Raw genomic sequence first — 25,779 nt, 5'->3', positions numbered from 1 at the left:
TGGGCCTAGCCAGACGTTGTGCAGCAATGGCAGCCTGCTTTCACTGTCATTGTAGACATTGAGAGTGTAGAAATTAGAAACCACACAACTTGAACGATACTGGTGGACCAATGTTGCGTCTATGTTGCACTTGCCTGGATACAGGAACGCAAATTATATTGTACACAAATTCAACATGACCTGGGTAAAATAAGTACTGACCGACCACAAATTTAGTGCTTCAAGCGTGCAAATAGGGATGTGGTCTAGTATATCATACTCCAAAATCATGTTGCAATTTGATTGTAGATGGGAGAAGGGATTGAAGAACCGCATTTCAGTAGAATGTTAATTCGAATAACTAATACCAAAGCCTACAGCTAGAGGTACAGGTCCTTCAGTTGAATCGGTGGCTAGGGATTTGATTGGATAAACGAGTTGGGGTGGCGAAGATTAGGATTCATTTTGTTTGTTCAAGAATTTCAGGGAGGTACGGCTCTGATGGCAGTGATTGTGAATGTAGATCAGTTCAAATCCAAGACCAAATCACAGTGATTTAGGACAGTATCCTGTTGACAGAGCTCCTTCATGTCTCAATGAAGTTGACTTATGCTGAGCACATCAATGTTTTTTGGAAGCTGGACATTGAATTATGAATGATTCATCAACATTGCTTACTAAAAATGTACCTATCAAACGAATGGACTATCGCTGAACAGACAAACTCTTGCGACTACGAATAGCTCTAGCCTCTTGGTACACGAGCCAAAACGGCTTTAAAGAGATAACGCTGGCAATATTAAAATTCGATGCCCACCAAAACCTTGAGAATCGAAACTACATTAGTTACAAGCCATTGCAATATCCTGTGCCAGGAATCTGTGCATGGCAGTCGTAGGATGAAGTGTATCCTAAGACCCAGCATAGAAGCAGATATCAGCTCAAACTTGGAAACGAGATGATAAAACAAGTAAATTTTACCCAATACTGATACTGATCAGGATGATTGCAAATTCCGCCTGTTGTACTGTTCCAGCAGGCGTCAATGACATTCTCGAAATTAAACTGAATTTGAAAACCTGTTAGTGAAACTGGTGAACAATTCAGACTTGTTTTGGTGACTCACTTCGGTTGGATTAGCATGAACATAATGCCAGAGTCCAACTGTGTCAAACGTCCTGGTAAATGTTGGTCGTCCTGACAGCACAAAAGCTTCATTTACTTGCGGTCTAGCGTCAGAAAGTAGGGATTCGATACCAGCAGCAATGCCCTTGGGAAACGATTTCTTGATCTTAGTCTCTAGGCTCGCTGATATCCGCACAAGTGTAGATCGTGACTCACCCGATTGTATTTGGCAGTAAGCTCACCGATAAATCTTTGATATATCTTTGCACTTGAAGCTAGGTTGGCGTCGCGTAAGGTGAAGTTTGAAGCTAATTCACGAGAGTGGTAGAATAGATTGGGAAGCATTTCAAGTGGTGGTAAAGTGAGGATCAAAAGGTCGCCAGGGATCTTATTGACTTCCTGATTTTTTCGAATCATAGACACTTGACTCATCAGAGCCGCAACCTCAGCGTTAATCCTATGACGCGCAATCGTAAAATGTTTTTCTGACCGATCTGCGATGTAAGGGTTTGTAGTAAGAGAGTCAAGGTTTGAAAATGTGCCATTTGTTATCACATCTTGCCAAATTTGAACCACATCATTGATCCCAATCCAGAATATATGTAAAACTCGTCCTTGTCCATTTACACCTTCTCTATGAACTCTATGTTGAGTCACGTCATTGATATAAGAATGGGTCTGTGAAGCCGTGTCGGGTGCGGCAACATTCACGAGTGTATTGCTGACTGTTGCATCTCCGCTATCCACAAATTTTTGGGAATGTTAGTTTGAAAAAAATTCGTCTCACTTTGTAGTTGCGAGAGGATTGATTATCGTATTCACTCACTAGGCATAATTTAGTAAAGTGATATTTTTGCCTGTTAGGATCCCTTTCTTCAGGTATTCACCGAAAACAGGGCCGTTTGTAAATCTTCCATTGAAATAAGGCCGACCTACGAAAGATCACCGCACAACTTCAATTACAACCCTTCCTCCTCCGAGCCAAATTAAATCAAAAACAATCAAGAGGATTGTGAGTCACTAACCTCGCAGAGTATTATTATATTTTTGCGGACGAGGATGAGCATCATCACAATCAGAGGCCCCGAAGATCACTGGGCACGGGAAATTTTTCAAGATGAAATCACCATCGGGATATACGTCGATCCCTAAACTTGAGATGAAAGGTCTACTCGCTATGACTCACCTACAGCCGTGTAACTTGTCAAGTTCAGTGTATCATATGGTTCACGTTTGTAAGTATGAAAACTCATACTCGCATTCGCAGTCACTTTTAGGTCTTCGTTTTCTGAAACAGACCATGAAGCGGGAGAGGGAGCAAGATCATCCCCAGCGGCTATTCTGATAGTCGATGACCCCAAAATCAGCGATTGAAATAATGCTTGTGAGGAAGAGTAAGGAGACGGCAGAGTTTTGGAAAGAGATGACTTGCCTCGAGACACCGAGGGCAAGACTGATCAGGGTTTGAAGACGACAGGCTGTTTGTGATTTGAGAATATTCATTTGAGCTGTAACAAAGACAAACAACACGCTCGAAATTCAAAGAGACCACAAATTGACCTTGTGGGTTGATAGAAACGAGAAATAAAAGTCGACCTAAGAGAACAACACATCAATTTGAACAGTGGTCAGACGATGAGAGGAACCGAAGACACATGGACCAACTTCAGATGTGAGATAGACCGAGATAGATTGATGATTAGGTCAGGCATCCAAAAACTTTGCAGTTCGCAAACGTGCAACCGATGAAGCCAGAAGCTCTCTGTCCCTCTCATGCGGAAAGAAAGTTCAAAGGACGCTTCCGTTCACGCAGTGGACACCGCTTTTGCACCTGAGCTGATGAAACGAAAAGCTGGTCCACAGAAGGTTTGACACTGTTTGACAGATTGTATTGTAAAAGTGGATCAACATCTCTAAACTTTCTCGCGGTGTTTCTCGAATTTCAGCCTCAGCTCAAATTTCCTGGGTTTGCTGAGCTTGCTGCTTGCATGATCAGCACACTTCAGGCTTTTTCGGTGGCAACTTTCATGAATCTTGGCAAGACTCAAGATGTCAAGGCTCATGTGATATGTTTGTATCAATCAACTTCTTGGGTAAGGTCTGATCGTTCATAAATTCGAAGCTCTCACAAGTTATGTCACAAAGTTGTGTACCTATCACAGGTTGCTGACATGCACACAACACAACTGTGGCAGATGTGTTTTTGAGTATCTGGTTGTAAGTCAGATTTGACTGTAGTCCTTACTTGCCTTTACATTCCATTCAAAGCTTGTATCGTAAGCAAGAAGGAAGACTATATAAGTATAGAAAGAACTCTGTCAGACATAGTCCAAAGTACTTCAGCATTGTCAAGTTTCTCAGTTCCCATTTCTCAGTTTTCCTGAAAAGCTCATTGAACAAAGTTGACTCTATAGATCACATGATCTATGGAATGTATGATTTTTCACTTATTCAGCTGTAGTTTATATTTTCCAATAGCAAGCAATTCATGGAGATCACCAAGAAATCTGCATCTTATAAAGATAGTCTGCATAGCTGACCAATTGCCACATTTTGCCACATTGTTTGCTTACATAATTCAATTTTCTGCTACCAATCCAAGCCATGATTGCACAGTTTTAGCATGGTAGATTAGTACAAAACTACACAAGTGCCCAAGTCATATAAAATTGTGAATTTGATATTATCAATCTTTCTGGAGTGAAATGTCAAAGTGGGATATATCAGGAGATTTAAATCAAGATACGAGTCTCAATTGAGTCTATGAACAGAGTGGGCTCTATTTCAGTTCATAGATGGATTCAGAAAGGTCATGATGATAAGTAATGATTGTGAACATATTTGAATGGTCAGATCTGATTTACATTTCCAAAAGGTGCAATGAAGGACCCTGTAAGCAATTGTGATGCTCAAATTTATTTTCGCAGAAAACCCTTTATGATTTCCATTGATCTCTTCAGTCTGCCTCTCCTGAGGATAAGTGCTCCGGTGTTTCTGATTCCGAAGTGTTTGGGTCAAGGCTAGCTTACCTGGAGCCAGCTTCCGTCGGTCTAGCTTTGTCATCTGGAAGTCTCTCCAATATTTGGGATTTTAATCCAAGGTGCGGTAAGGATAAGGTAGTCATTGTTGAACAGCCTCAATACTTATGATCTGCGATGTTGGGTAATCTGTGCATTATTCTTTAATATAACATACATATCGACATATTACAAAATTGTTAGGGTAAAGGTTTCAGACTCTGATTATAGGAGGTTTTATATAGTTAAGGCGTGTATCATGAGTATTTATTTAATGTTATGGTGGTGTGACAGAAGCTTTATTAACGGGAAATCGGTACGAGGATAATTGATCGAAGGGATGGTCAGGTGATGAACCTCGATTGGTAGAGATAGAGAGATTTCTATCCAATTCTACTTTCTTTTCTGATTCCATTTCACGTGTGAGGCGTAAGAAAATCCAACCCGACCATAGACCAGCGATGGCGTAAAGTCCTTTAGAAAGGTAAGCTAATTGTTTTAATTCTTTTGCTTTGTCTTGGATGTCCTTGTGCGACGATTGGAAAGCCGGAGCAAATCCTATTACAACCAATACGTAGATCTTCATTCAGATCCCAAGAGGCAAGTTAATGACTTTGATGAGATGACAAAATGCAAGAGGATAGATGGAAATCATACCAAAATGTGTAGAACGACCAAGGAAACGTTTGTGATAGTGCCACTTTTTTTACTTCCGAGATGTACAGACTTGTTGGAGGGGTTATGAATACTTACGATATCACTACTAGAGCGATTTTTGCGCAGAGGTTCGATTTGAAGAATGGTCTTCGATGCCTTTCGATGAGGCGATTCAAGACTAGGTTCTGGCGTGTCGCTGTCTTTTGTGCTTTTCAAATTTTGCAACATTTTGATGAGACTGATCCCAAGTGGTACCAGCAGCTATATAGGATGAAGTAGAGCATTCTTCAGGATAAAGATTTTATTCAACAATGATTTGTTCAGATTCAGACTCACCACAAGCATTAACACCGACCAACCAAGCCGCACCTATAAATTGACTCTCAATCAGTTGCGATTGTGGTTGAATACAATGTTAAAAAGAGAGTTACGTACATAGAAGATCCATTGCACAGCTTTCCAAAAGCTTGCCTAATTTGAACAGGATGAAAAAGGAGTGTTGCATAAGGATGAGTAATTAGTGGGCGTTGGCGATCAAGGTAGGGAATGACTCAAACACTTAGTGATTCGAGTTTGACGGAAGATATGTACTGCTGAGATCTTGATTCCGCGTCTGGGAACGAAGTGCCTGAAAGCTGAGAAAGCCTGCCCTTCTCCGAAGTCATAGCCAGCTGTTGTGCAACGATCAAACCGAAGGTCCCTATATGTGCTGTGCACACATTGTTGTCGATGAGTCAGTGTCATTCATGTGATTTCGAAAGGGATGGTCATATCTCACTGATAGTAATAAGAATTACGCCTGAAATAAAAAATGCGTTGAAAATTTTCGAGGTCACTTGTATTGATACCATCCTACCGATGAATCCGCCTTTTTGATGGGCGATGACAAAACAACATGTAGCAATTCCCCAGGAAAGCGTCCTGAAATTATGATGAACATGAGTGTATGATTTGTGGGATCTTACAAACAATAATAATGGACGTACCATCCAGATAACCATAGAGTATACCATACAAAACCAGATATTCGATATCTTTCTGTGACGAGCTGATTGACCAGGTAGTGCGAGTTTAGAATTCATAAGAGGACAGTGCTGATAAATTGATGAAGCAAGTGAATATGCGAACCGTGAGTCCTACAGCGCCCATCACGAGAAAGATAGTGTCAGTGAACTGGATGGTGACAAATATTATGTTCCAGAGCGAAATCAAAAAGCGAGTGTTGGGCAATATCAAGCCACCTACATTTGTAGAAGGAAAGAGACATTAGTGAGTATGTCCGAATATTTATCTCATATGGCTTCGATACCACGTACGTTGATTCCACCTAAAAAGCCAACCAACATCAAGCTGGTAGCAGATGGTCACCCCGCGTCCTAGAAAGCCTAATTGCCTAGCGCGCGATATGAAAATTGACAAATCAATCACGATTACATGGAATATAACGATGGAATAACGAACAAAATGTAGGATAATAGATAGACCGTAAGCATCGGTACTACCCATACATACGACTTTCGAAGATATTAGTGATTTAGATATTATGAAAGGTGATTTGAATATCGAAAAATCAAGACTTACCCTAGATGAGTCGATCTCCGTGAGTCCTGACTCGGGGAGCAATGAGGAAAAGTCAGTAGAATTGAATGAGTTGAGGATGCTTGAGTTGTTGATCATGTCGTAATTGCTTGAGAAAGGCCAATTGGTGGCGTAGCGTTGATTAATGATTTGACCTTGCATCTGTTTCGTTTCTCCTTTGGTTTGGGTGAATAGTCAAGGTGCTCACACTTGACGATTGGATTTAATTATTAAATTGAAGGTGGAATCTCAGATTACGATGGTACTGACGAGATACAAACTGATAGCAAGGTAAAATGCCAAGTAAGAATGAAAATCTTTGACAAAGAAATAATAGTATATGCTACGCTCAAGGCAGAATCAGATACATCATAGGAAGTCAAAACTTTCAATGTGGCTTGTAAAAATTGACCGGCTTGGTTGATTGCGATGTCATTGTAGGTTGAGAGAAGCCCTGGCATTCAAATCACACAATAGTCTAGTCAGTTATTAATCGGTTTTCATTGACCTTGAGATTCGTAAAGATTTCTTTTCCTAAACTCATATGAAGTCTTGTGTGATGAGAATGGCTGCTGTACATACATTTGCTAATCATCATGCCGCCATATCCACAGAGGATGACTTACATGCAGCATGAGTTAAACTTATCAAGCATGAGTGGAACCCCCCTGCGATCCGTACGCACCAAAATAACGTCACGACTCACCATCCACCACCATCAGACTAAGATCGCACTGCGAAAAGAACGTTGCTGGACAAGACTTGGCAATTTCACACAACTTGAACACATGTCATAAATAATCAGAATCGGTATCAAGTCGTTCTGCTTGGTTACAGTCAACTTCATATAGCTTGAAGATGCTTATGACTTTCAGTTTGCAAAACAAATCAGGCTACACTTTTTTAAACACATACTTTGTCGATTCTTTAATTTCTATATACAGCAATACAGTTTCGCACATTTTCTGATACATGAGAAGCAGATTAAATGCAATGAGAAGAACACCTTATAACTCTAATCAAATCGACTTCCAGTACACCCAACATTTTGGAATGAAACTTATATATAAGCTACTTATAAGCGTTTCAAGAGGGGCGGATGGATACATGAATTTCTCATTTACTTGATCCGTACAATCTAAAAATGAGCCTATGCATAATGACGACGGGTAGGTGATTGAGACCTTATATCCTTTGAGGGACCAAGGATATATTTAGCGGTACCTCATGAAGGAAACTGGGAGGTCACCAAATGTAATGAACGGATAAAATGAGTGGTTTCAGTACAAAATGATTGTCACTCTTTAGTTTTCATTGCCTCAGGAGGCAGTACAGCTATTTTAATGGTCTGATTACCTTTGTTTTGAGAAGTTGATATGCAACTTCATCATGTCGTGGCTGGCTCAACTGTAGCTCGCTGACACAGATGTTGCTTTGTCATCTGGAAGCCTCTTCAAAAGGTATGTTCAAGAAAGTAAAGAATGTGACCGAATTTTATAAGAATCATTTATGACTCAATTGTTTCAATGTACTTGATTGATAGGACCTGTCCATGTAGCTGATCAAGGGACCAGGAGTTGTGTGCATTTCTCAAATTGGAGCTTTCGCTGGCCAAGTGCACTGCCTGCACCAGGAAGTTTGGGATTCAATGGGCTATTAAGCAGGGTGGATGTTTGAAACCTGTATGCTGATAAGAGCTTTGCGAGAGTGATGAAAATCTCTACATTTTTGCTTGATATACATAATGTAATTACAAATTATTAAAGGTTCTTTAAATGAATTTTGGTTTCAGTAGAATCTAGTATTGAGTGTATTATAATAATTTCTCGAAATGTTATCATGGTGGTGTAAGGTCAGACTTGCCAGGGAATTGAAACAAAGATAGCTGCTTGAAAGTATGCGTAGGTGATGATCCTGGTCTGGTGTGAATAGAAGGCCTATTCGAACGATAACTAGGTGATGAACCATGAGGGGTAAGAGAAGATTTTTTGATGCTCTTTTCTCGATTCTCTCCTGATTGGATTTCACGTGTTAGACGTAGGAATATCCAACTAGACCAAAGACCGACAATAGCGTATAGTCCTTTTGAAACATAAGCTAATTTTTTTAATGCTTCTGCTTTTTCTTGAAGGTTTTGTTGCGAAGAATGTAGGGACGGAGCGAAGCCTATCACAATCAATACATAGATCTGATTTCCAGTCACAAGAAGTAAGTGAACGGCTTTTTTGATAAAAGATGTGAAATGTAGCACATAGATAAAAGGATAAAATCGTACCAAGATATGTAGGAAGACCAAAGCAACGTTTGTGATAGTCCCAGTTTTTTGGCTTCCGAGATTTGCAGGCTTGTTAGAAGACTTACTGAATAGTGACAAATCATCACTAGATTCTTCTAAGGTTAATGTTTTTTCACTGCTCTTGGACCCCTTGCGAGTGCTTGATTCCCAATCGATGACTTGAAAACATGATCCCGATCTCTCGCTTTGGGTTGTACTTTTTACTTTTTGCAACATTCTTATGAGACTGATTCCAAGTGGTACCAGCAGCTACAGAAGGTGGTGTACAAAGGGCTTTAGGATAAAGACTTTATTGGGGAAAGACTTGAGGGAGGTCAGACTGACCGCAAGCAAAAATAAAGACCAAGCGAGTCGCAACTATGTTTCAATTCTTGATTAGCTGCGAGGTCAATGATTAGATATACGCTGCTAAAAAGTGACATACATAGAAGATCAATCTGATCACTTCCCGAAAGCTTGCCTGATTTGGAAATTGGAAGATTGGATGGCAGAATCATACATCATGAGCGAGAAGGGGCGATCGAGACAGGAAAATGACTCATACCCTAATTGATGCGAGCTCCATTGCGGAATGGATCCGTTGAGCTATCGATGTTGGGGCTGTCTCAGAAGTCGCTGAGCCTGACGGCTGAGAGAGAACAATCTGGATCTGTGAAGCGAGGGCCACCTGCTTTGCAACGGTCAAAACGAATGTCACTATGTGCGCTGTGAACATACAAGCAGAGTAGTCAGCAATCTTCGCATGGATGTAACACTAATGGGCATGGCTCACTGATAGTGACAAAGATTGCGACTGCAATGAAAAATGTGTTGAATAGCTTGGACATTGCTGGATTTGATGACACTCTCGCGACAAATCCGCCTCCTTTATAAGCAATCACGATAGAACATGCAGCAATGCCCCACAAAAGCATCCTGAGATGATATGAACATGAGTATAGATTCTGAGAGATTTTGAGAACAATGAACGTACCATCCAGATAACCATAAAGTGAACCATACAAAACCAGATATGCGGTATCTTTCTGCGTAGAGCTGATTGAGCATAAGAGAGCAGTGAGCATATAGTAATTGATAAATGGACATTGCTGATAAATCAATGGAGTAAGCGAATTTGCTCACAGGTGGTCCCAATGCGCTCATCACAAGAAAGATAGTATCGGTGAACTGAGTAATAACGAAGAAAATATTGCAGAGTGAAATCAAAAAGCGAGTGTTGGGTAAAATCAAGCCGCCTGAGTGTGTGGAAGAAAAGATTGACATATCAGATCATAGGATTAGTGGGTATCTGTGAAGTTTGATGCCATATTGAATACATCATACGTTGATCCTTCTTGAAAAACCACGCAGCGTTACAGCGGTAACAAATGCTCATTCCGCGTCCCAGGAAGCCTAACTGCCTGAGATGCGTAATACAAAATGGACAAATTAGTCACGATTCTATGATTACGAAGGTGAGCCAACGAACAGGATGTAAGATAATAGGTAAACCACAAGCAACGGTACTAGGAACATATGCGACTTTTATAGATGTCAGTGATGGTATGGAAGGGGTTTTGTAAGTTGAGGAATAAAGAATTACCCTATTGGGTGCCATTTTCAGTCCGGACGTGGAGCTCGTGGAAGGAAAGTCAGTAAGATTGGATTGATGAGGAGCACCTGAGTTGTGATTATTAATTGGGGAAGGCCAAGTCAAGGCGTTAGGTTGATTGAGCATGGGACTAATCATCTTTTACTTTCACCCTTTGATTGGCTTAAGGAAGTTTGTCGTCCGCGCTTGGCGATGATATGTGGAGTGCAAGGTAGAGGCACAGAAGTAGGATGGATTGTTAAAATACCAAGGATGATTGAAATAAATCAGTTTGAAATAAATAAATAAACAAATGTATACCGCTGGCGGTGTTAAGACTAATGTGAAACGAGTCAAGTGACGAGGGGTCATGAAAGAAAGTCAGTGATCGCGAGATGGACATATATATTCTTGAGATTGAAAACTAATTACGCAACTTGAAGGTCAGAGTCGGAGTCAGACTCTGACTAGCTAAGACTAGTTCAGTGACTTTGATTACCAAGGCTTCTTTCAACCATCGATGTCATGGCAATCGTTCAAGCTGGTTGGTTTTGGGTCGCATTGCAAGTTTGGACATCGTGCAACAATCTGCCGTGTGCGCATCACAATGTAGCATGAAGTCGTGAACATGAACTCAATCATGATCTTTCAGACTACCTCTGAATGAGTTTGGCTTACCTTCTTGATATTGCAAATTTGCTCAGCTTGAAGATTTGGAACACCCATTGAGAGACTCAGAGTCAGCCTGAGCCATGAGCTTCTGTGATGCAAAATTGAGAGTCATGTCACGACTCATGAGCATGTGTGATATGTTGCCACGTATGTATGTATGCACATGTAACATCTGTGTAAGTTTATCAGATTTTTGAGGTGAATCGGGTCAAGAGGGAAGAGTGGATTTACCACTTCGATCGAATTCAAGAATACTTCACTCAAATCATCATGTCAGTCCATCAGCATTTCTTTCTTTCTTTCTATTTCTTTTCTTTTTATCTTTCACCTCAATCTTAGATTTATAACTCACAATCATCTCCGATTCGATCAGGTCTTCTACCGCTCCTAAGATAGTCTCCTCAGACATCGATTCCGTTGTTCTCCTGAAGCTTAGGCCTCTCATCACACATTTCTACGTCTTCCCATTCTTAGTTGCATATCCTTTAGCAGCTTATGCTTATTTTGTGGAGTGAGTTTGATTTTCTACCAGTATTTGCGAAAAAATCGAATACTGAGCTGCACTTCCTCAGGTATGACAAATATCTCCGATCAGTTGATGGCGAGTCTCAGGAATGGACTTTTCTGCTTTGTGTCACCGTCTTTGGCGGACATGCTTTGACTTGGCTCTCTACCCGTTGGAGTACTCGTATCAGACAAGTAGCAACGTGTTGGCAGGTGATCAGCTTGAATCTCCTGACATACCTTCTCAAACCCATTATCTTATATTATGTTGTTTTCTTCAGGTGGCAGACATTCAATCAGCTAATATCATCAAAGCAATCCCTAAACCTAATCGTGGTAGCCCTGCCTTCTGCCCCATTCAGCGCTCTCAGCGAACTGTCAAGAAGCCGAATTCCAAAGCGAGTGAACCCGAGAAGGAGACTGTTCTATTCATCGAATACCAACGTGACGATTACTTCTACACCCCTGAAACAAACACCTTCAACTTGTTGGCTTACCCTTCAGACCAGAACCCTACTCTAGCCACTTTTAATAGTACTACCGGAATTGCTACAGAGACAGATCTAGCTTTGACTAAGGAACTCTATGGCAAAAACACTTTCAATATCCCCGTACCGACCTTCTTTGAGCTTTTGGGTGAACACATGCAGGCACCCTTCTTCGTCTTTCAGATGTTCTCCGTCGGACTTTGGTTTCTCGATCAATATTGGTATTACAGCTTATTCACACTATTCATGCTCATTGTCTTTGAATGTACTACGGTCTTCCAACGTCTTCGGACCCTCAATGAGTTTCGCACAATGTCGATCAAGCCTTACATGATCCAGGTCTATCGTTGTGGAAAGTGGGCTGAGATCTCAACCGAAGATCTTGTACCAGGTGATCTTGTGTCAGTATTGCGGACCAAGGAAGATTCTGGTGTGCCATGCGATCTACTGCTTCTACGTGGCTCTTGTATTGCAAGTGAGGCGATGTTGTCGGGTGAATCAACTCCGCTCTTGAAGGAATCTGTAGAGTTGAGGACTGGTTCAGATCGCTTGGATTTCCTCGGTGCAGATCGCAATTCAGGACTATTTGGTGGTACAAAGATTTTACAGGTGACACCTCAAGAGGCTGTCAAAGGTCAAAAACACATCACTACACCCGATGGTGGTTGTCTAGCTACCGTTTTACGTACAGGATTTGGTACCACTCAAGGTCAATTGGTCCGGACAATGATCTTTTCCACTGAAAAAGTCACGGCCAATAACTTTGAGAGCTTTCTCTTCTTGGCTTTCCTCATGTTCTTTGCCATCATTGCAAGTCGTTACGTATGGGTCAAGGGAGTGGAGCGCAACCTCAAGCGCTCCAAGCTCCTCTTGGATTGTGTCATCATCATCACTTCGGTCGTGCCACCAGAATTGCCTATGGAACTATCCATGGCTGTGAATGCTTCGTTGGTTGCGCTATCGAAATATGGTCAGTGATTTTTCAATCATTTGTGAAGTCCACTAGATGTTGTCCATTTACAGTTTCTCATTTGACAGCGATTTTTTGCACGGAGCCCTTCAGAATTCCTTCCGCGGGTCGGGTCGATATTTGTTGCTTCGACAAAACCGGAACAATTACCGGCGAAGACCTCATGGTAGAAGGTGTGGTTGGGGTCGAGTGAGCATCGTCATCGAGCACGCAAATGAGTAGGCCATTAATGAAGCTGATTTTCATTTCTTTGTAGTCAGCAGGACTTATTGCGACTCGTGCCGCTCAATCAAACTAATCTAGAGACTACACTTACACTCGCCTCAGCCCATGCTCTTGTACTCCTCGAAGATGGTGTCATCGGTGATCCCATGGAAAAAACAACAATCGATGCTGCTGGGTGGAATTTGACTAAAGGTGCAAATTGACTAGCTTTTCAAACCCTTTCCGATCACATCTGACGTACCTAGGTTCTACCACATCTAGGAGACACTATTCTCCCATCCTCGACTGAGCCCCTCCATCGCGCGTCGATTCAAATTCGTCGCAGGTTTCAGTTTTCGTCACTGCTGAAGCGGATGTCTACTGTCTCAACGGTCATGATGCCTGATCGACAAAGCAAAACTATGGTCTCTGTCAAAGGCGCACCTGAAGTTCTTAAGACAATGATAGCTCAGGTCCCATCCCATTATGAGGATACTTATAAGTACTACACGCGTCGTGGAAGCCGTGTACTGACCTTGGCTTACAAATTTATGGATATCAGTGGGGTCGGTAAATTGAATGACCTCACACGGGATCAAGTCGAGCGTGATCTTGTGTTTGCCGGTTTTCTGGTTTTCACTTGCCCTCTGAAGCCGGATGCGATCGAGACATTGAAAATGCTCGCTGACTCATCTCATCGGGTAAGTTCTATCTTTTGAACACATCATCCACAGGTTTTTTTGCTGACTTGTTTTGATGCACAGTGTGTCATGATCACCGGCGATAACCCCTTGACGGCCGTTCATGTGGCTCGAGAGGTCGAAATTGTAGATCGGCAGTGCTTAATTCTTGACAAACGGGAGAATGCCACAAGTGATACAGGTACTGTAGACGGGTTTATTCTCTGATTTCCCGTATCCGTATTCTCATAAAGACGTGTCTACCTATTCAGATCTGGTATGGAGAACTGTGGATGATAGTCTGATTATTCCAGCCGACCCTGCAAAGCCGATTGACCGCAAGATACTTGATGACTACGACTTATGTATGACCGGTACGGCGGTCACGCACTTTTCAACGACACCCAATTGGCACGATCTAGTCCAGAATGTATGGGTATATGCTCGAGTCTCACCCTCTCAAAAAGAGATGGTGGTCACTTCCCTTCGATCACTCGGCTATGTCACTCTTATGGCTGGTGATGGTACAAATGATGTAGGTGCCTTGAAGGCGGCACATGTAGGTGTAGCATTGCTGGACGGCTCGCCCGAAGATTTGAAAGCCATAGCGGAACATCAGCGAAATGAGCGTTTGAAAAAGATTTGGGAGACTCAACTGAAAATCTCTCAAAGACTCAACCAGCCACCGCCTTCTGTACCAGCTCCTCTTGCACAGATTTACCCAGAATTGGTTGAGGTTCAACAAAAAGCACTGAAAAGTGGCCATGAGGCGCGTAAGGCGAACCCAATGGAAAAGGTAATTCATCGGCCACACTTAATATCCCTTTCTCCACTGAAAATCAATGACACGATTGAACAAGTGTTTCTTTCGACAAACAGTTCAACTTGAGCGACATCACTTCCAAAATGGCCGACATGGAAGAAGATTCGGGCGGACCACCTCAAATCAAACTGGGTGACGCTTCAGTGGCGGCGCCTTTCACATCAAAACTGTCACATGTTGCCGCTGTCTCGACTATCATACGACAGGGTAGATGTACACTCGTGGCTACAACTCAGATGTACAAAATCCTAGCATCCAACTGTCTCATCTCAGCTTACAGTTTGAGTGTCCAATATCTGGACGGGGTCAAGTTTGGTGATTATCAAATGACCATCCAGGGCATGTGCATGTCGGCATGTTTCCTCTGTATATCTCGTGCTAAGGTAAGTCTTTCCGGAATTGTATGTATCATCTCAATCCTCGATGGCCCTTTTGACGAGATGTTTGATGGATTTATTGTCTCAGCCGGTTGAGAGGCTCTCAAAGGAGCGTCCACAGGGTAGTATCTTCAATGGATACGTGGTGGTGACTGTGATGGCTCAGTTCTTCTGCCATCTTGCAGCGTTGATCTACATTACCGCACTGTGTGAAAAGACATCGCCGTGAGTCTCTCATCGTCGTTGACCATTTAGAACCTCATTTTGAAAGCTCGACTGATCAATGGTTCCGAGGCTTTACAGTCGATCGAAAGACATCAATTTGGATGCTGAATTTGAGCCAAGTCTGCTAAACAGCGCTATATATCTCTTGTCGACCTGTCAGAGTGTAGCAACATTCGCAGTTAACTTCCAAGGCCGACCGTTCCGGGAGGACATCAAAGAAAACAAACCGCTCTTTTACGGATTACTGGGAGCCGCAGCAGTAGCATTTTGTGGTGCAACAAACTTTGTACCGGAGGCTAATGGATGGCTACAACTGGTGGACATGCCAACAAGCGTAAGTCCGATTTTGTGAACCCCGTGTTTGATCGTGACTCTATAAGAACGGGTGACTTTTAAGAAAAGTTGAAATGATACTGATCATTTGTTTGGAACTCACTTTGACCTAAATCCATCAATATTAGTTCCGAACTCAATTGTGTATTGTCATGCTCCTTGATTTTGGTGGTTCATTCTTGATGGAAATCATTGCCAAGAACCTTTTGTCAGATGTCAGACCGAGACCGATGGTCACAAAAGGAATTGAAAGAAGAGAAGAAAGAAGAAGAATAGAAGAAACTGAAAAATCTAAATTGAAAGCAATTGAAGATGAAAAAGCAGAAGCAGAAGCGATTGCTAATTTAGAGAAGAAATTGATTGGATCATCATCAACATCATCTGGTGAAGATGAAAAAGCATTGAGACAAAGGAAGGGCAAATCTAGTAAAGCTAAATAAACGTTAGAATTCAATCAGAGGACTATTAGAGTTTCTTTATATGTTTTAACAATTGAAGCATGGTTCAAGATGTGATGATTTGTTTAAGTTGGGTTTTGTCTTAAGCATCTCATATTTTGTTCATTTGAAGTTGTAATAGATCATCATATTTGGGAATCATTAGATTATGACACTATTTACAAAATTATGATCAAGTTGAGGTAACAATCTTAATCTAAAGTTTTGTGCAAGCAACATCATAAAACATACCTCACCATTACCTGTATGAGACAATGCTGCACATTGTACAAAAGAGTTCTTGGTTCAGTTCCAAGCTACTCAAAGAAGAATTGAGACTAAAAGAGACCATACCCCCCAAAAAATTGGGGCAAAGAACTTGGATTTCATGCTTGTGGCAATATCTGGAATAAGGACTGGGGTACGACTACCATACAACTGGCTGTGTGATGAGAGTGCTTGAATGGCTAGCCTACACTTTGATGCTAAAGCTAGAAGCAATGTGTTGGCCCAAAACAACCCTTGCATAATTTCCTCAGACTGTTTCCTTCTTGGGGTCAACATTCTAGGACATCTCAGATGACAGCTTCCTGGATGCTGACAATGCTGGGTATTGAAACAAAATGTGGCTTGGACATCAGTTTGATTAACACACTATGCCAAATACACATTTACACCTAAGTTTAGAAATGCAGAACCACAAAAAAGTCCCAGAAATCCAGTACAATGAGTCTGGAAGATAGGGAACAATAATGTTTGCATCCTCCTGTGTTTTCCAATACTCTTGCAACAATTATACTTCTGCATACTATTCAGGTTCTAAGGTGACCCACAGGGAGACAGTGGAAGTTTGTGAAAATCTAGAAACACAGAATTGGTCCAAGATTACCAAGGATTGGGCTGATGTCTATAAAAATTTGAAAATTCAAAAGGGTGTCATATTTTGTCTCAGCTGTTGGATACTGGTGTTGGAAGCCAGAGATGGTCAAGGTGCCAAAGCCAGATGAGAAATAATGTCAGTGTTTTGAGATCCTGCTCCATATTTTCCTCACTATACCTGACTGAATGATTGAAGGAAATGACTGATTCCTTGATGAGAGCCAAACAGTGGCTTGTGAATCATGCACTGACCTCACAAATTCCCTCTCAGTGAGAAAACCTGCAACTTGTGAGAGAGGGACTTATGGGTTATCCACAAAATTTGGTATGTGAGCAAGAAACTTGTGGCTATGGAGTTTTTCCATCCACCATAACTTCTTACCCTACAAATAGACAGTCTTTGGACTGAAGAAAGGTCCTGTGCACCCGCACAACCTCCACATACTGTTTCTTTGCAATCTATCTTCTGGTTTCAGGAAAGCACTACAGAAAGACTTGAAAAATGGGTTTATGTGTAATATTTCATTTTGTCTGGTCTGAGCTTTAAGTTTTGACAGGTTGGACAGCTTGCTCAGAGATTTTGGTTTTTTGCAAACTTTAGCATTTCATTGCTTTGCAATCATTGCATCAAATACACAGTTAGATACATGAATGTATGCACATCTAGTAGGCACACACGACTCTTCTTTGATCCAAAGACTGTTTATTTGAAGGGTAAGAAGTTATGGTGGGTTGGAAAACTCCCCAGCCAAAAGTTCTTGCACACACACCAAATTTTGTGAATAACCCATAAGTCCCTCTCTTGCAGGCTTGCTTGCCAAGAGGGACTTTGTTAGGTTAGGATCATGCAGGCAATGAAGGTATTGGATGGAGATTGATGAGTTTATCAGTCTTACAAGGTCAATTCTTAATTGCTGCAAGTTTTAGGCACAACCCAAGTTTCCAACCTCACATACACTATGGGTGTGAAAATATGAAAAACATGCAAAATGATGGGACAGAACAGGAGGATGCATCCACAACACTTCTGCCTTTCCAACCTCTTTAGTTGTACAGCTACCATTTATGTAGATTTGTATTCTGGCAATGCCAGTTCCCTAATTGTACTCCATGCTATGAATTGGGGTGCAGCCATCTAGAATATGAACAGGCAGGGTATCAAGTTCTCACATGAACAGAATCACAGAGGTGGAGTGGATGAATCGTGCAAAGTTGAAAGGACCTCACGATCCTCCTGATGCCAATCAATCACTTTTGAGTTGCCAGAATCTTGGTACATCTATGCAGCAGACTTGGTTCTTACACTTCTTCACTGTTTACATGTGATACATGTGACATATGCCAGATAATTTGATGAAGACCAAGACATGTATCATCAACTTGGAAGCTCACTATATTAAGACCCCATGTTGGATTTGTTTGATGCGTTAGGTCGAAGGGGCATCATTCACAGCCACAGGAGAAGACGGATGGTGAGAACGGAAACATCAAACAATCAGTGCCTGCTTGACTCAGCTATCGTCATTGAGCTCTTGAATTGGCACTTACCTTTCTTCACTTGTACGTGTTGCCACGTGATAATTTGCCCAAATCGGCTTGGAGCCTACTCCGAAACTTCCAGGGTTAAATACATGGCATCCTTCATATGTCAGTCGATAAGGTGGATAGCTATCGGCAAGTACCAGCTGTAGTATATACACATCCAGGTTTATGGCCATAGAGCCTCAACTCAGCACGCATATCCACTCAAGAAGTGTTCTTGTTGATGCACACACTGACCGTTGTGGGCATGGGGTAGAGGCGAAGTGCTTGATCAAATTCCCAAAGAACCGGTCGGACGTTGAGTGCCAGAGGAGATAAATGAGCTTGGTCTAATATTGTTTGAACCAACTACATCACACCCGTGCATGAAAGTCATCAGTACTTCGGAACTGGTATGAGACTCGCAGCCGTGATGATCAAGAACTCACAAACTTGGCCATATCTTCTCTTTCGCTGTCCATAGCTGAAGTAGGATCCTTGAGAGACTCACTAACAAGGTTCCGACACATCTTACTCATAAGGTTTTCCCTACAAATCACTAACTCCTGTGACATCCATCTAATCCGACATGGATTAGACACAAGATGAATATTTTCCTTTGGAATTCGACTGGCTGAAGCAAGGAGAGGTTTGACGATTGGAAGGGGGAGGGAGGAACGAGGCAGTGTGGTTGAGCTCCAAGGATCGTGTGGACCGGGGACAATCACCAGGTGAATGTACGGGGTGATGTTAGAATACTTTGATAAAGAGTTGGCCAACTTGGTGAATAACGCTATCACCCAGCGTGTACGAAGCAGACAGACATGCACAAGTGTCACAAAATAATCAGTCGCCAACTCTGTATGGTGCGTGTTCTGCAGATATCACACCTACCTGTGTAAGCCATTGTCATGTTACCATCGAAGATGAACGGTTTTTGCGAAAAGTCGCCACATAAGACCCATACAGGGGGCGGCCGAATTCCTCCTCCAGACGATTGAAATTGGTCCTCGTAACCATCCAAGATTCTTTCGAAATTGATGAGTACACTTGGGTTATCAAGGTAGAAATCCGACATCCTATCAACAACAGACGGGACATAAAGTTAAATCTTATGTGAGAGATTATGTTATTTCACTCGAGAAGATGGTACTGACACTATAAATTGTGTATCGCTTGCTGATTCAGCCTTGACCAATTTCGCTTCTTCACTCAACGGAAGCGCTCCTGTTCCTGTGAAGTCTATGTGAGCGAATTGCTTTCTGTTCAGGGCGGAGAAAACATCATGAGAGGGAAATCTTGCCTCAATGATCGCAAAGTTTATCTCGGTGCTCACCTGCAAACATCACGTTGCTCAGAGGGTGGATGGCCAATCTCCAAGACGCGAAAACTTTCATCTGCCTGATATTCACCCTCCGCCAAGACAAAACATCCTTCTGTGAAAAATCCCTCAGCTGGAGTCTTTGGATTAACGAGACGGGAAGCAAAAGTCAATCAGCGCGCCAGAGCTCGAGGTGCATGGGTGTTGGCTGCATGGACTTACAGCATTGGATAAATCAAGTTTAACCCTACCATCTAGATCTTCTAGACAGTAAGAATAATCCTGCATTCTACTCAACATACCAAATAGTAAAAACCTTTGTCCAGCGCGACCAAGCATGTTCCTTGTACTAGTCAACTGTTATTGCGTAGTGGTCAGATGAGTGATCAAGAGTTGCATTGCCAACTTGTGTATAATGATCGCGGATTGACCTTCATGTATTCTTCACGTTCCTCCGCACCAGCGCCTCCTGCAACGGTAGGGGGAGAGAAATGTTCGTTGCGCAAGATGACCTGTTTGATGACGTGATAACGATCTCGAAGATAAAGTGATCGACTCATGGGCTGACCCAAAATCGAGGGCTTGGATTTACCAGCTTCGAAGAGTTCAAATATTTTACGATCTTCAGACCAAGTGAGCCTAGGTATCTGAAAGGCATCGATGACTTTGAAGGTGTGAGACTCTGATATTAGTGAGTCAGCTTCATGATCGGCGTTTAAGGTAGGTTCTTCAGCTGTGGGTGCCAAGAGACGATCGTAAACAGTCTGGAGTATGTGTTGGTCTACAACAGCCGAAGCGTCTGCACATATCCAACGATGGACAAAAGACGAGATCGAGGAAAAGACACAAAAAACCGAAGACCGTCTGATTCAGCCTCGAATGGAATCCTGCAAGGTATTGAAAAAGAGACGAGGATATATATCTCATGAGAGGTTGGACCAAGCAATTCTCCATATTCCTGAATTGAAGGTAACAGGGTAAGGCTTGAAGAGAAAATTGTTAAAGACCTCTAAGGGTGACTTCCGATTCGCACTCAGTAGCGAGTGTGTTGAGAGTATCTTCAATATCTTCAGGGCTGACTTTATAGTGCGCTAGCATATCTTCGATCCATCTCAGACCGTCTCCTCTGAGTATCAAAGAGTGTTCCTTGCTGAAGACACGATGAATGAGGGTACGATTATTTGATGATTGATTCATAGTAAAGTGTTCAATGAAACTCTTGAGAACTTCAGTTTCAGCTCAGCATTCTTGACTTCGAGATGGAGATCACCTCACAGTCGCGGTACCGGGTTGTTGTATCTCTGATCCGACCAAACCCGACCTTGTCAGAGCGAGGAGATGTTTTATTGAATTCATGCGTCGAGTTCTTCATGTCTTTGACAAATTCGGTCTCGTACACCTTTCATACCAAAAAAAAGAATCTCATATTTAACCCAAGAGACCTCCATCATCATGTTTAAAATGGTAAGTCCCCGAATTTTTGAGAACAATACCTAATCTTAGACCTTGCTCACTGATTGGCTTTTCTTGCAAACTTTAGATGCGCAATTGTAATTATCATCTTTTCGTTCGAGATAGGAGTCAAAAACGATAAATACTCGATCCGCTGATACTGATTTGTTTTTCTATTTGTCAAAAGTGATCTCTGGATCTTCAACAGGTGCTTCATTTGATTATCATTACCTTACCTGATATTGATGATTCTTGCACGTCTCAGAGGAAGAATCGAAGGTTTCTTCAGACCTGTTGATCAACTTACCAGGCGGTCGACTTGACATCCTACGTCCTGGATATGCTCAAAAGGTCGAAAGGAAGTGCATGTCAGTTAATATTCTTATAGACTATTTACAGTAATACTTTGGTCTGACCAAGTTCTCTATCACATTGCGCTCTATCATTTGGAATAGCTTTCTGGATGCAGAGGCTACAATTCGACGAACATCAGAACCTTTTCAATTCGAATTGGCGATCAACCGCGTCTTGGCTGGGGGTGAAGAATTAGGGGACGAATGTTTGTGATTGGATAGCATATATGATCATTCTCACCATCAATTTACCTTATCTGTTTTGTTCGACTACATGTAGTGGAAGAATTCGAAAGGACATTCTTGATAGATCAGAGCATTTGTTTCAGAGTGTTTGAAAGTACGGATGAGACCGATCAAGAGTTGACCACCTATACAGTTTTTACTTGGATCGATCAGTCTACCGACCAGTTTCCAAACACATACGAATTTCTTGTCGATATGAATCATTATGATGTTGATTCAAACAAAATACCTTTCTTCGAAAACGTGATATATCGCTCTATGGTATGTTACTTGACCGATATGCAGCAAATATGACGCGAGGAGCCATACCTCTGACGCATACATTTGATTAGTGGGAAAGGCTTAATGGAGCAGATAGCTCGGAAGTACCAGACGAAGAGCTCGATATCTTTAGGGTACTGTGAGTCGATTTTTTACTCTGTCCAATCCACCGACCCGTGAAACTGAAGCTTCCGAGTTGCACCCTGCCCAGCGACCAGCCTGCGGCTCCAGCGCGCCATTACCCCGATCTACCGCTCTTCAGAGATCAATCCTCAGATTCCGAAGACCTTACGGACGCCGAGTCAGCGGTACTGCACGAGTCTCAGGCATCAGAAACAGAAGATGACGACGCTAGCTCCGCAGGTGGCGCTCATGATGATGAAGCCAGCTCAACAGGTGACACTCTCAATGGAGAAGATGAGGGTGAAGATGAAGAAGATGAAGAAGAAGATGAAGAAGATAAAGATAAAGATGATGATGAAGAAGCAGATGAAGACGAAGATAAAGAAGATGAAGATAAAGAAGATGAAGATGAAGATGAGGATGAGGATGAGGATGAGGATGATGAAGAAGATGAAGAAGCCGGTTCCAACGGTGGCGCTCAAGATGATGATGACGATGATGACTCCGAAGATGAACTTGCTGGATTGATGCTTGCAGCCTCTTTACAGCCTCAATCTGACACCCCGCCCATCCAACCGAAGCAGGAGACCCCAGATGTAAAATCTCAAGCCGCTGTCAAAAAGTCAGTCACGCCTGACCGAAAAGGGAAGGGTAGAGCAGATCAGACTCCGGCCGATACCTCGGTTACTTCGACACCTGCTTCCCCGCCTCGTCCATCAAGAGCACCTCAGGACACCAACCGCTCTCCAGCAGACATCACGGAGACCAATCCTAAAGGAAGACGTAGTCTATCAGTAGAAAATCGCGGGAACCAACAACCTGATGGAAGCCCAGCCCCAATGGATCCAGCTGAAATCAAAACTGACTCTGCGTCTCAGCCCTCGTCCGGAACCCTCGTCTGCACTTGGGCTCAACGGTGCCATCTGTTTCTCTTTGATGCTGCCTTATTTGGCTTTTACCTTCAACGGAAAGATGTGGAGGCCTCCCTTTGGACTCCTGGTCCAGAGACAGAAGACCAACAAATATGTTGGTTGACTGTGACCGGGCCTGACGAGCAGACCGGTGAGCCATTCACATTGATCAGCACGCAGATTGGGAAAGAGCAAAGTCTCACCTTTCAAGCGGTAGGTGATTCGCGACCTTTAATAAGCTAGTACATTCACTGACCGCGATATGATTTAATAGGGTGCTATCAAATTCAATTATCATTACACTGCTCCGGGCGATTCCGAGACCCGCTCTTATACGTGGCTCTTGAAATTTCCGGATGATGATGCGGATTCCAGAGATGAATATACTCGTGCCCAGGAAGTTTTTGGACGGGCTGTCTATGACAGAGATAATGGATTGGGTAGCTATGAACGATCTGAAGCACAGACCAGGAGCTGGAATCGACAAGTACATGGCGTGATTATAGAAGAAGGCGAAGATGTCGACATGGCCGAAGCTTCAGATGAAGAAGTGGCTGCTGAAGAGCCAGATGACGTCTCTCATGGTTTGTACACCATTGATATAATTTATGAAGATCAGCTGATATTCATGTCATCATCTCTTGCTTTGCGTTCTTTCTACCTCCTTTATGTGCTTCAGGCGAAAACCAAGAGGAAAACCCAGCACTCTCCGAATTTCTTGACAATCACAAAAACTCAGGACTTGCGGTTGGCTACAAAGAAAATCTATCGTTTGTTCGGCGTGGCAATATGATCGGCGTGTTTAGGAATGAAGCCGATGATCGCAAGCAGCTTAAGTAAGAAGAAGCTTGATCTCTTGGGTCATCTCCGAGTCTCGCACTGATGCAGCTCTATCCCATCTCCAGGTTCATGGGTTCTGCTAAAGACCTAATGACTCCGGACGGTAAAAGAAGGATTATGCCGACAGACATGATGGTAAGTACCCTCCCAATTCTTGATCTTCATACTCTGTTAATCCTTACACTATCTCTCTCTCTTGTAGCTCCATCATCAAGACATGACGATGATTTTGAAAGATGCAAACAACCCCCACTCGCTCTACAGTCTTGACCTTCCGACTGGCAAAGTCGTCGAGGAATGGAAAATTGATGATTCAACTGAGATCACGTCCTTTGTGCCTAAAACAAAGTTCGCACAGATGAATCCTGAAGCCACCTTCATTGGTACTTCCCACAACAGTCTCTACACTGTTGACCCTCGAATCAGTGGTAATAAACGGGTCAACAATCAAACCAGATCTTACAAAACCAAGGTCGATTTTGCCTGTGCAGTTACAACCGAGAGTGGTCAGGTCGCCATTGGGTCTCATACTGGAGATATCAGATTATACGACGCTGTCATTGGAAGAAATGCAAAAACTGCACTACTAAAGCTTAAGGACCCAGTTCGAGGCGTAGATACTACTAAAAATGGACATTATATGATTGCCACCTGCCCCACTTACCTCTGGTTTGTGAACCTGGTGATCGAAACTGAGGGAGCAAGGAAAGGTTTCACTGGTTTCGAAAGAAGTTTTCCGGCCGATGATAGACCCGATGGGTTCCGAGTCGAATTGAAACATGAGCATCGAGCGATGATATATGATATGGGGATACCAATTAGCTTCAGAAGGGCCACGTTAGTATACAGTCATTAATACAATTTTCCTGACCTTTGAGAAAAAGTATTCTGACGAAAGTTTTACCTTTGGATCATTTGGTACGCAACAGATTCAACTATGGACCAGACTCTTTGGAGAATACGGTGGTAACATCAATGGGACCTTTCTTGTTTGCATTCAATGTGCGTAAGTTGAAATTGAGACAAGTTGAATATACCATGAAGAGGTATGAAGAAGATGTGGTTGGGGATGGATTCAAATGGGATACAGATCGTGAGATTGTAAATGCTTTTGACTGTTTTTTTTTCGTTATCAAAACGTAAAGACAATCTGAAAACTCATGAGATGATTTTGAATTCTGAATAGGTTGTAACAATGGCTAGTGATGTAGTTATGGAAAGAAAGAATAAACTGGCCAAACCGAATAGAGCTTCTTTCATGGGTACTGAGTTTTCAGGAGCAAGTCAATTTGGTGGTATAGTCCAAGAGCACGGTCAAGGTCATTATTAAACCTCTCAAGTGGTTAAGCACCTTTATCAATTTCTATGTGTGTATATATTTCAGTCGATCTTGACTTGAAAAGACGAATTCAAATCATTTTTCATCAATTTTCTTGTCATTCTTACCTATTCATGCTGCTCTTGTCTAATCTTTTGGAACCCTCTTGATACTCTCTTTCTTTTGTATTTTTCTCATGTTTTCTCGTATCAGCCATTTTGTTTTGTTTTAATTTCTCTCATTCTCAACTATCAAATTATGTATTTTGGAAGACCTTTCAGCATCGCGTTCAGTTCTTGATTGGTTTTTAATGAAACTTGTAAGGTTTGATAGCTTCATCACTCAGTGTTTAACATCAAAGAATTACATAATCAGTACCTTGAAAGAATAATAACCCCTGCTATGTGATAGTAATACCGATGATTTTATTTTATTTGAATGAAAATATAGTGTAGAAATAGGATACTATTGCCTGGCACCTTTGTTCCTGTACTAATAGAAGCATTGTGCTAGAAGATCTGGATTACTACATAGCAGCCTGCATTATATCATAGTAGGAACTCTGGCAATGGTGGACTGAGCACATGTGTTATCTGGTCCCTGGGGCACTCAGATATTT

General features: G+C 42.3%; 7 protein-coding genes across 7 annotated transcripts; 2 read left to right on the top strand and 5 right to left on the bottom strand.

Moving 5' to 3' along the window:
• Positions 1 to 821: 821 nt before the first annotated feature.
• MELLADRAFT_85285 (uncharacterized protein) lies at positions 822 to 2,357 on the bottom strand (the record flags this gene model as incomplete). The annotated part of the gene is made up of 7 exons (XM_007408664.1): positions 822 to 890; positions 961 to 1,044; positions 1,106 to 1,276; positions 1,321 to 1,843; positions 1,931 to 2,036; positions 2,130 to 2,198; positions 2,291 to 2,357. The coding sequence occupies 7 exons, from the start codon at positions 2,355 to 2,357 to the stop codon at positions 822 to 824; spliced, it is 1,089 nt and encodes a 362-aa protein (XP_007408726.1).
• Positions 2,358 to 4,254: 1,897 nt separating this feature from the next.
• Positions 4,255 to 5,006, bottom strand: MELLADRAFT_116156 (uncharacterized protein; the record flags this gene model as incomplete). The annotated part of the gene is made up of 2 exons (XM_007408663.1): positions 4,255 to 4,701; positions 4,875 to 5,006. The coding sequence occupies 2 exons, from the start codon at positions 5,004 to 5,006 to the stop codon at positions 4,399 to 4,401; spliced, it is 435 nt and encodes a 144-aa protein (XP_007408725.1).
• Positions 5,007 to 5,329: 323 nt separating this feature from the next.
• Positions 5,330 to 7,403, bottom strand: MELLADRAFT_105468 (uncharacterized protein; the record flags this gene model as incomplete). Its single annotated transcript, XM_007408662.1, has 8 exons — positions 5,330 to 5,487; positions 5,765 to 5,826; positions 6,095 to 6,105; positions 6,360 to 6,465; positions 6,627 to 6,810; positions 6,983 to 7,024; positions 7,063 to 7,135; positions 7,371 to 7,403. The coding sequence occupies 8 exons, from the start codon at positions 7,401 to 7,403 to the stop codon at positions 5,330 to 5,332; spliced, it is 669 nt and encodes a 222-aa protein (XP_007408724.1).
• A 790-nt stretch (positions 7,404 to 8,193) lies between these two features.
• Positions 8,194 to 9,915, bottom strand: MELLADRAFT_105467 (uncharacterized protein; the record flags this gene model as incomplete). The annotated part of the gene is made up of 5 exons (XM_007408661.1): positions 8,194 to 8,522; positions 8,718 to 8,901; positions 9,197 to 9,357; positions 9,425 to 9,567; positions 9,626 to 9,915. The coding sequence occupies 5 exons, from the start codon at positions 9,913 to 9,915 to the stop codon at positions 8,194 to 8,196; spliced, it is 1,107 nt and encodes a 368-aa protein (XP_007408723.1).
• Positions 9,916 to 10,747: 832 nt separating this feature from the next.
• MELLADRAFT_116155 (uncharacterized protein) lies at positions 10,748 to 16,168 on the top strand (the record flags this gene model as incomplete). Its single annotated transcript, XM_007408713.1, has 13 exons — positions 10,748 to 10,815; positions 11,268 to 11,405; positions 11,467 to 11,611; positions 11,680 to 12,856; positions 12,910 to 13,045; positions 13,113 to 13,256; positions 13,407 to 13,761; positions 13,825 to 13,942; positions 13,995 to 14,536; positions 14,620 to 14,946; positions 15,029 to 15,165; positions 15,244 to 15,499; positions 15,627 to 16,168. 13 exons carry the CDS (start codon positions 10,748 to 10,750, stop codon positions 15,936 to 15,938), a joined length of 3,855 nt encoding a protein of 1,284 aa, XP_007408775.1.
• A 2,190-nt stretch (positions 16,169 to 18,358) lies between these two features.
• On the bottom strand, positions 18,359 to 20,853 carry MELLADRAFT_105465 (uncharacterized protein; the record flags this gene model as incomplete). Its single annotated transcript, XM_007408660.1, has 9 exons — positions 18,359 to 18,499; positions 18,594 to 18,704; positions 18,785 to 19,128; positions 19,230 to 19,414; positions 19,493 to 19,597; positions 19,672 to 19,796; positions 19,879 to 20,013; positions 20,088 to 20,455; positions 20,664 to 20,853. 9 exons carry the CDS (start codon positions 20,851 to 20,853, stop codon positions 18,359 to 18,361), a joined length of 1,704 nt encoding a protein of 567 aa, XP_007408722.1.
• A 2,692-nt stretch (positions 20,854 to 23,545) lies between these two features.
• On the top strand, positions 23,546 to 25,572 carry MELLADRAFT_47958 (uncharacterized protein; the record flags this gene model as incomplete). The annotated part of the gene is made up of 6 exons (XM_007408714.1): positions 23,546 to 23,586; positions 23,682 to 23,838; positions 23,908 to 23,977; positions 24,045 to 24,679; positions 24,772 to 24,943; positions 25,029 to 25,572. The coding sequence occupies 5 exons, from the start codon at positions 23,792 to 23,794 to the stop codon at positions 25,170 to 25,172; spliced, it is 1,068 nt and encodes a 355-aa protein (XP_007408776.1).
• Between the last annotated feature and the right edge of the window lie 207 nt (positions 25,573 to 25,779).

The sequence above is a fragment of the Melampsora larici-populina genome, assembly GCF_000204055.1.
Source record: "Melampsora larici-populina 98AG31 unplaced genomic scaffold MELLAscaffold_13, whole genome shotgun sequence".
NCBI classification, from domain to species: domain Eukaryota; kingdom Fungi; phylum Basidiomycota; class Pucciniomycetes; order Pucciniales; family Melampsoraceae; genus Melampsora; species Melampsora laricis-populina.
Note: the sequence above shows the minus strand (reverse complement) of the source record. Positions and strands in the feature narration are given on the sequence as shown.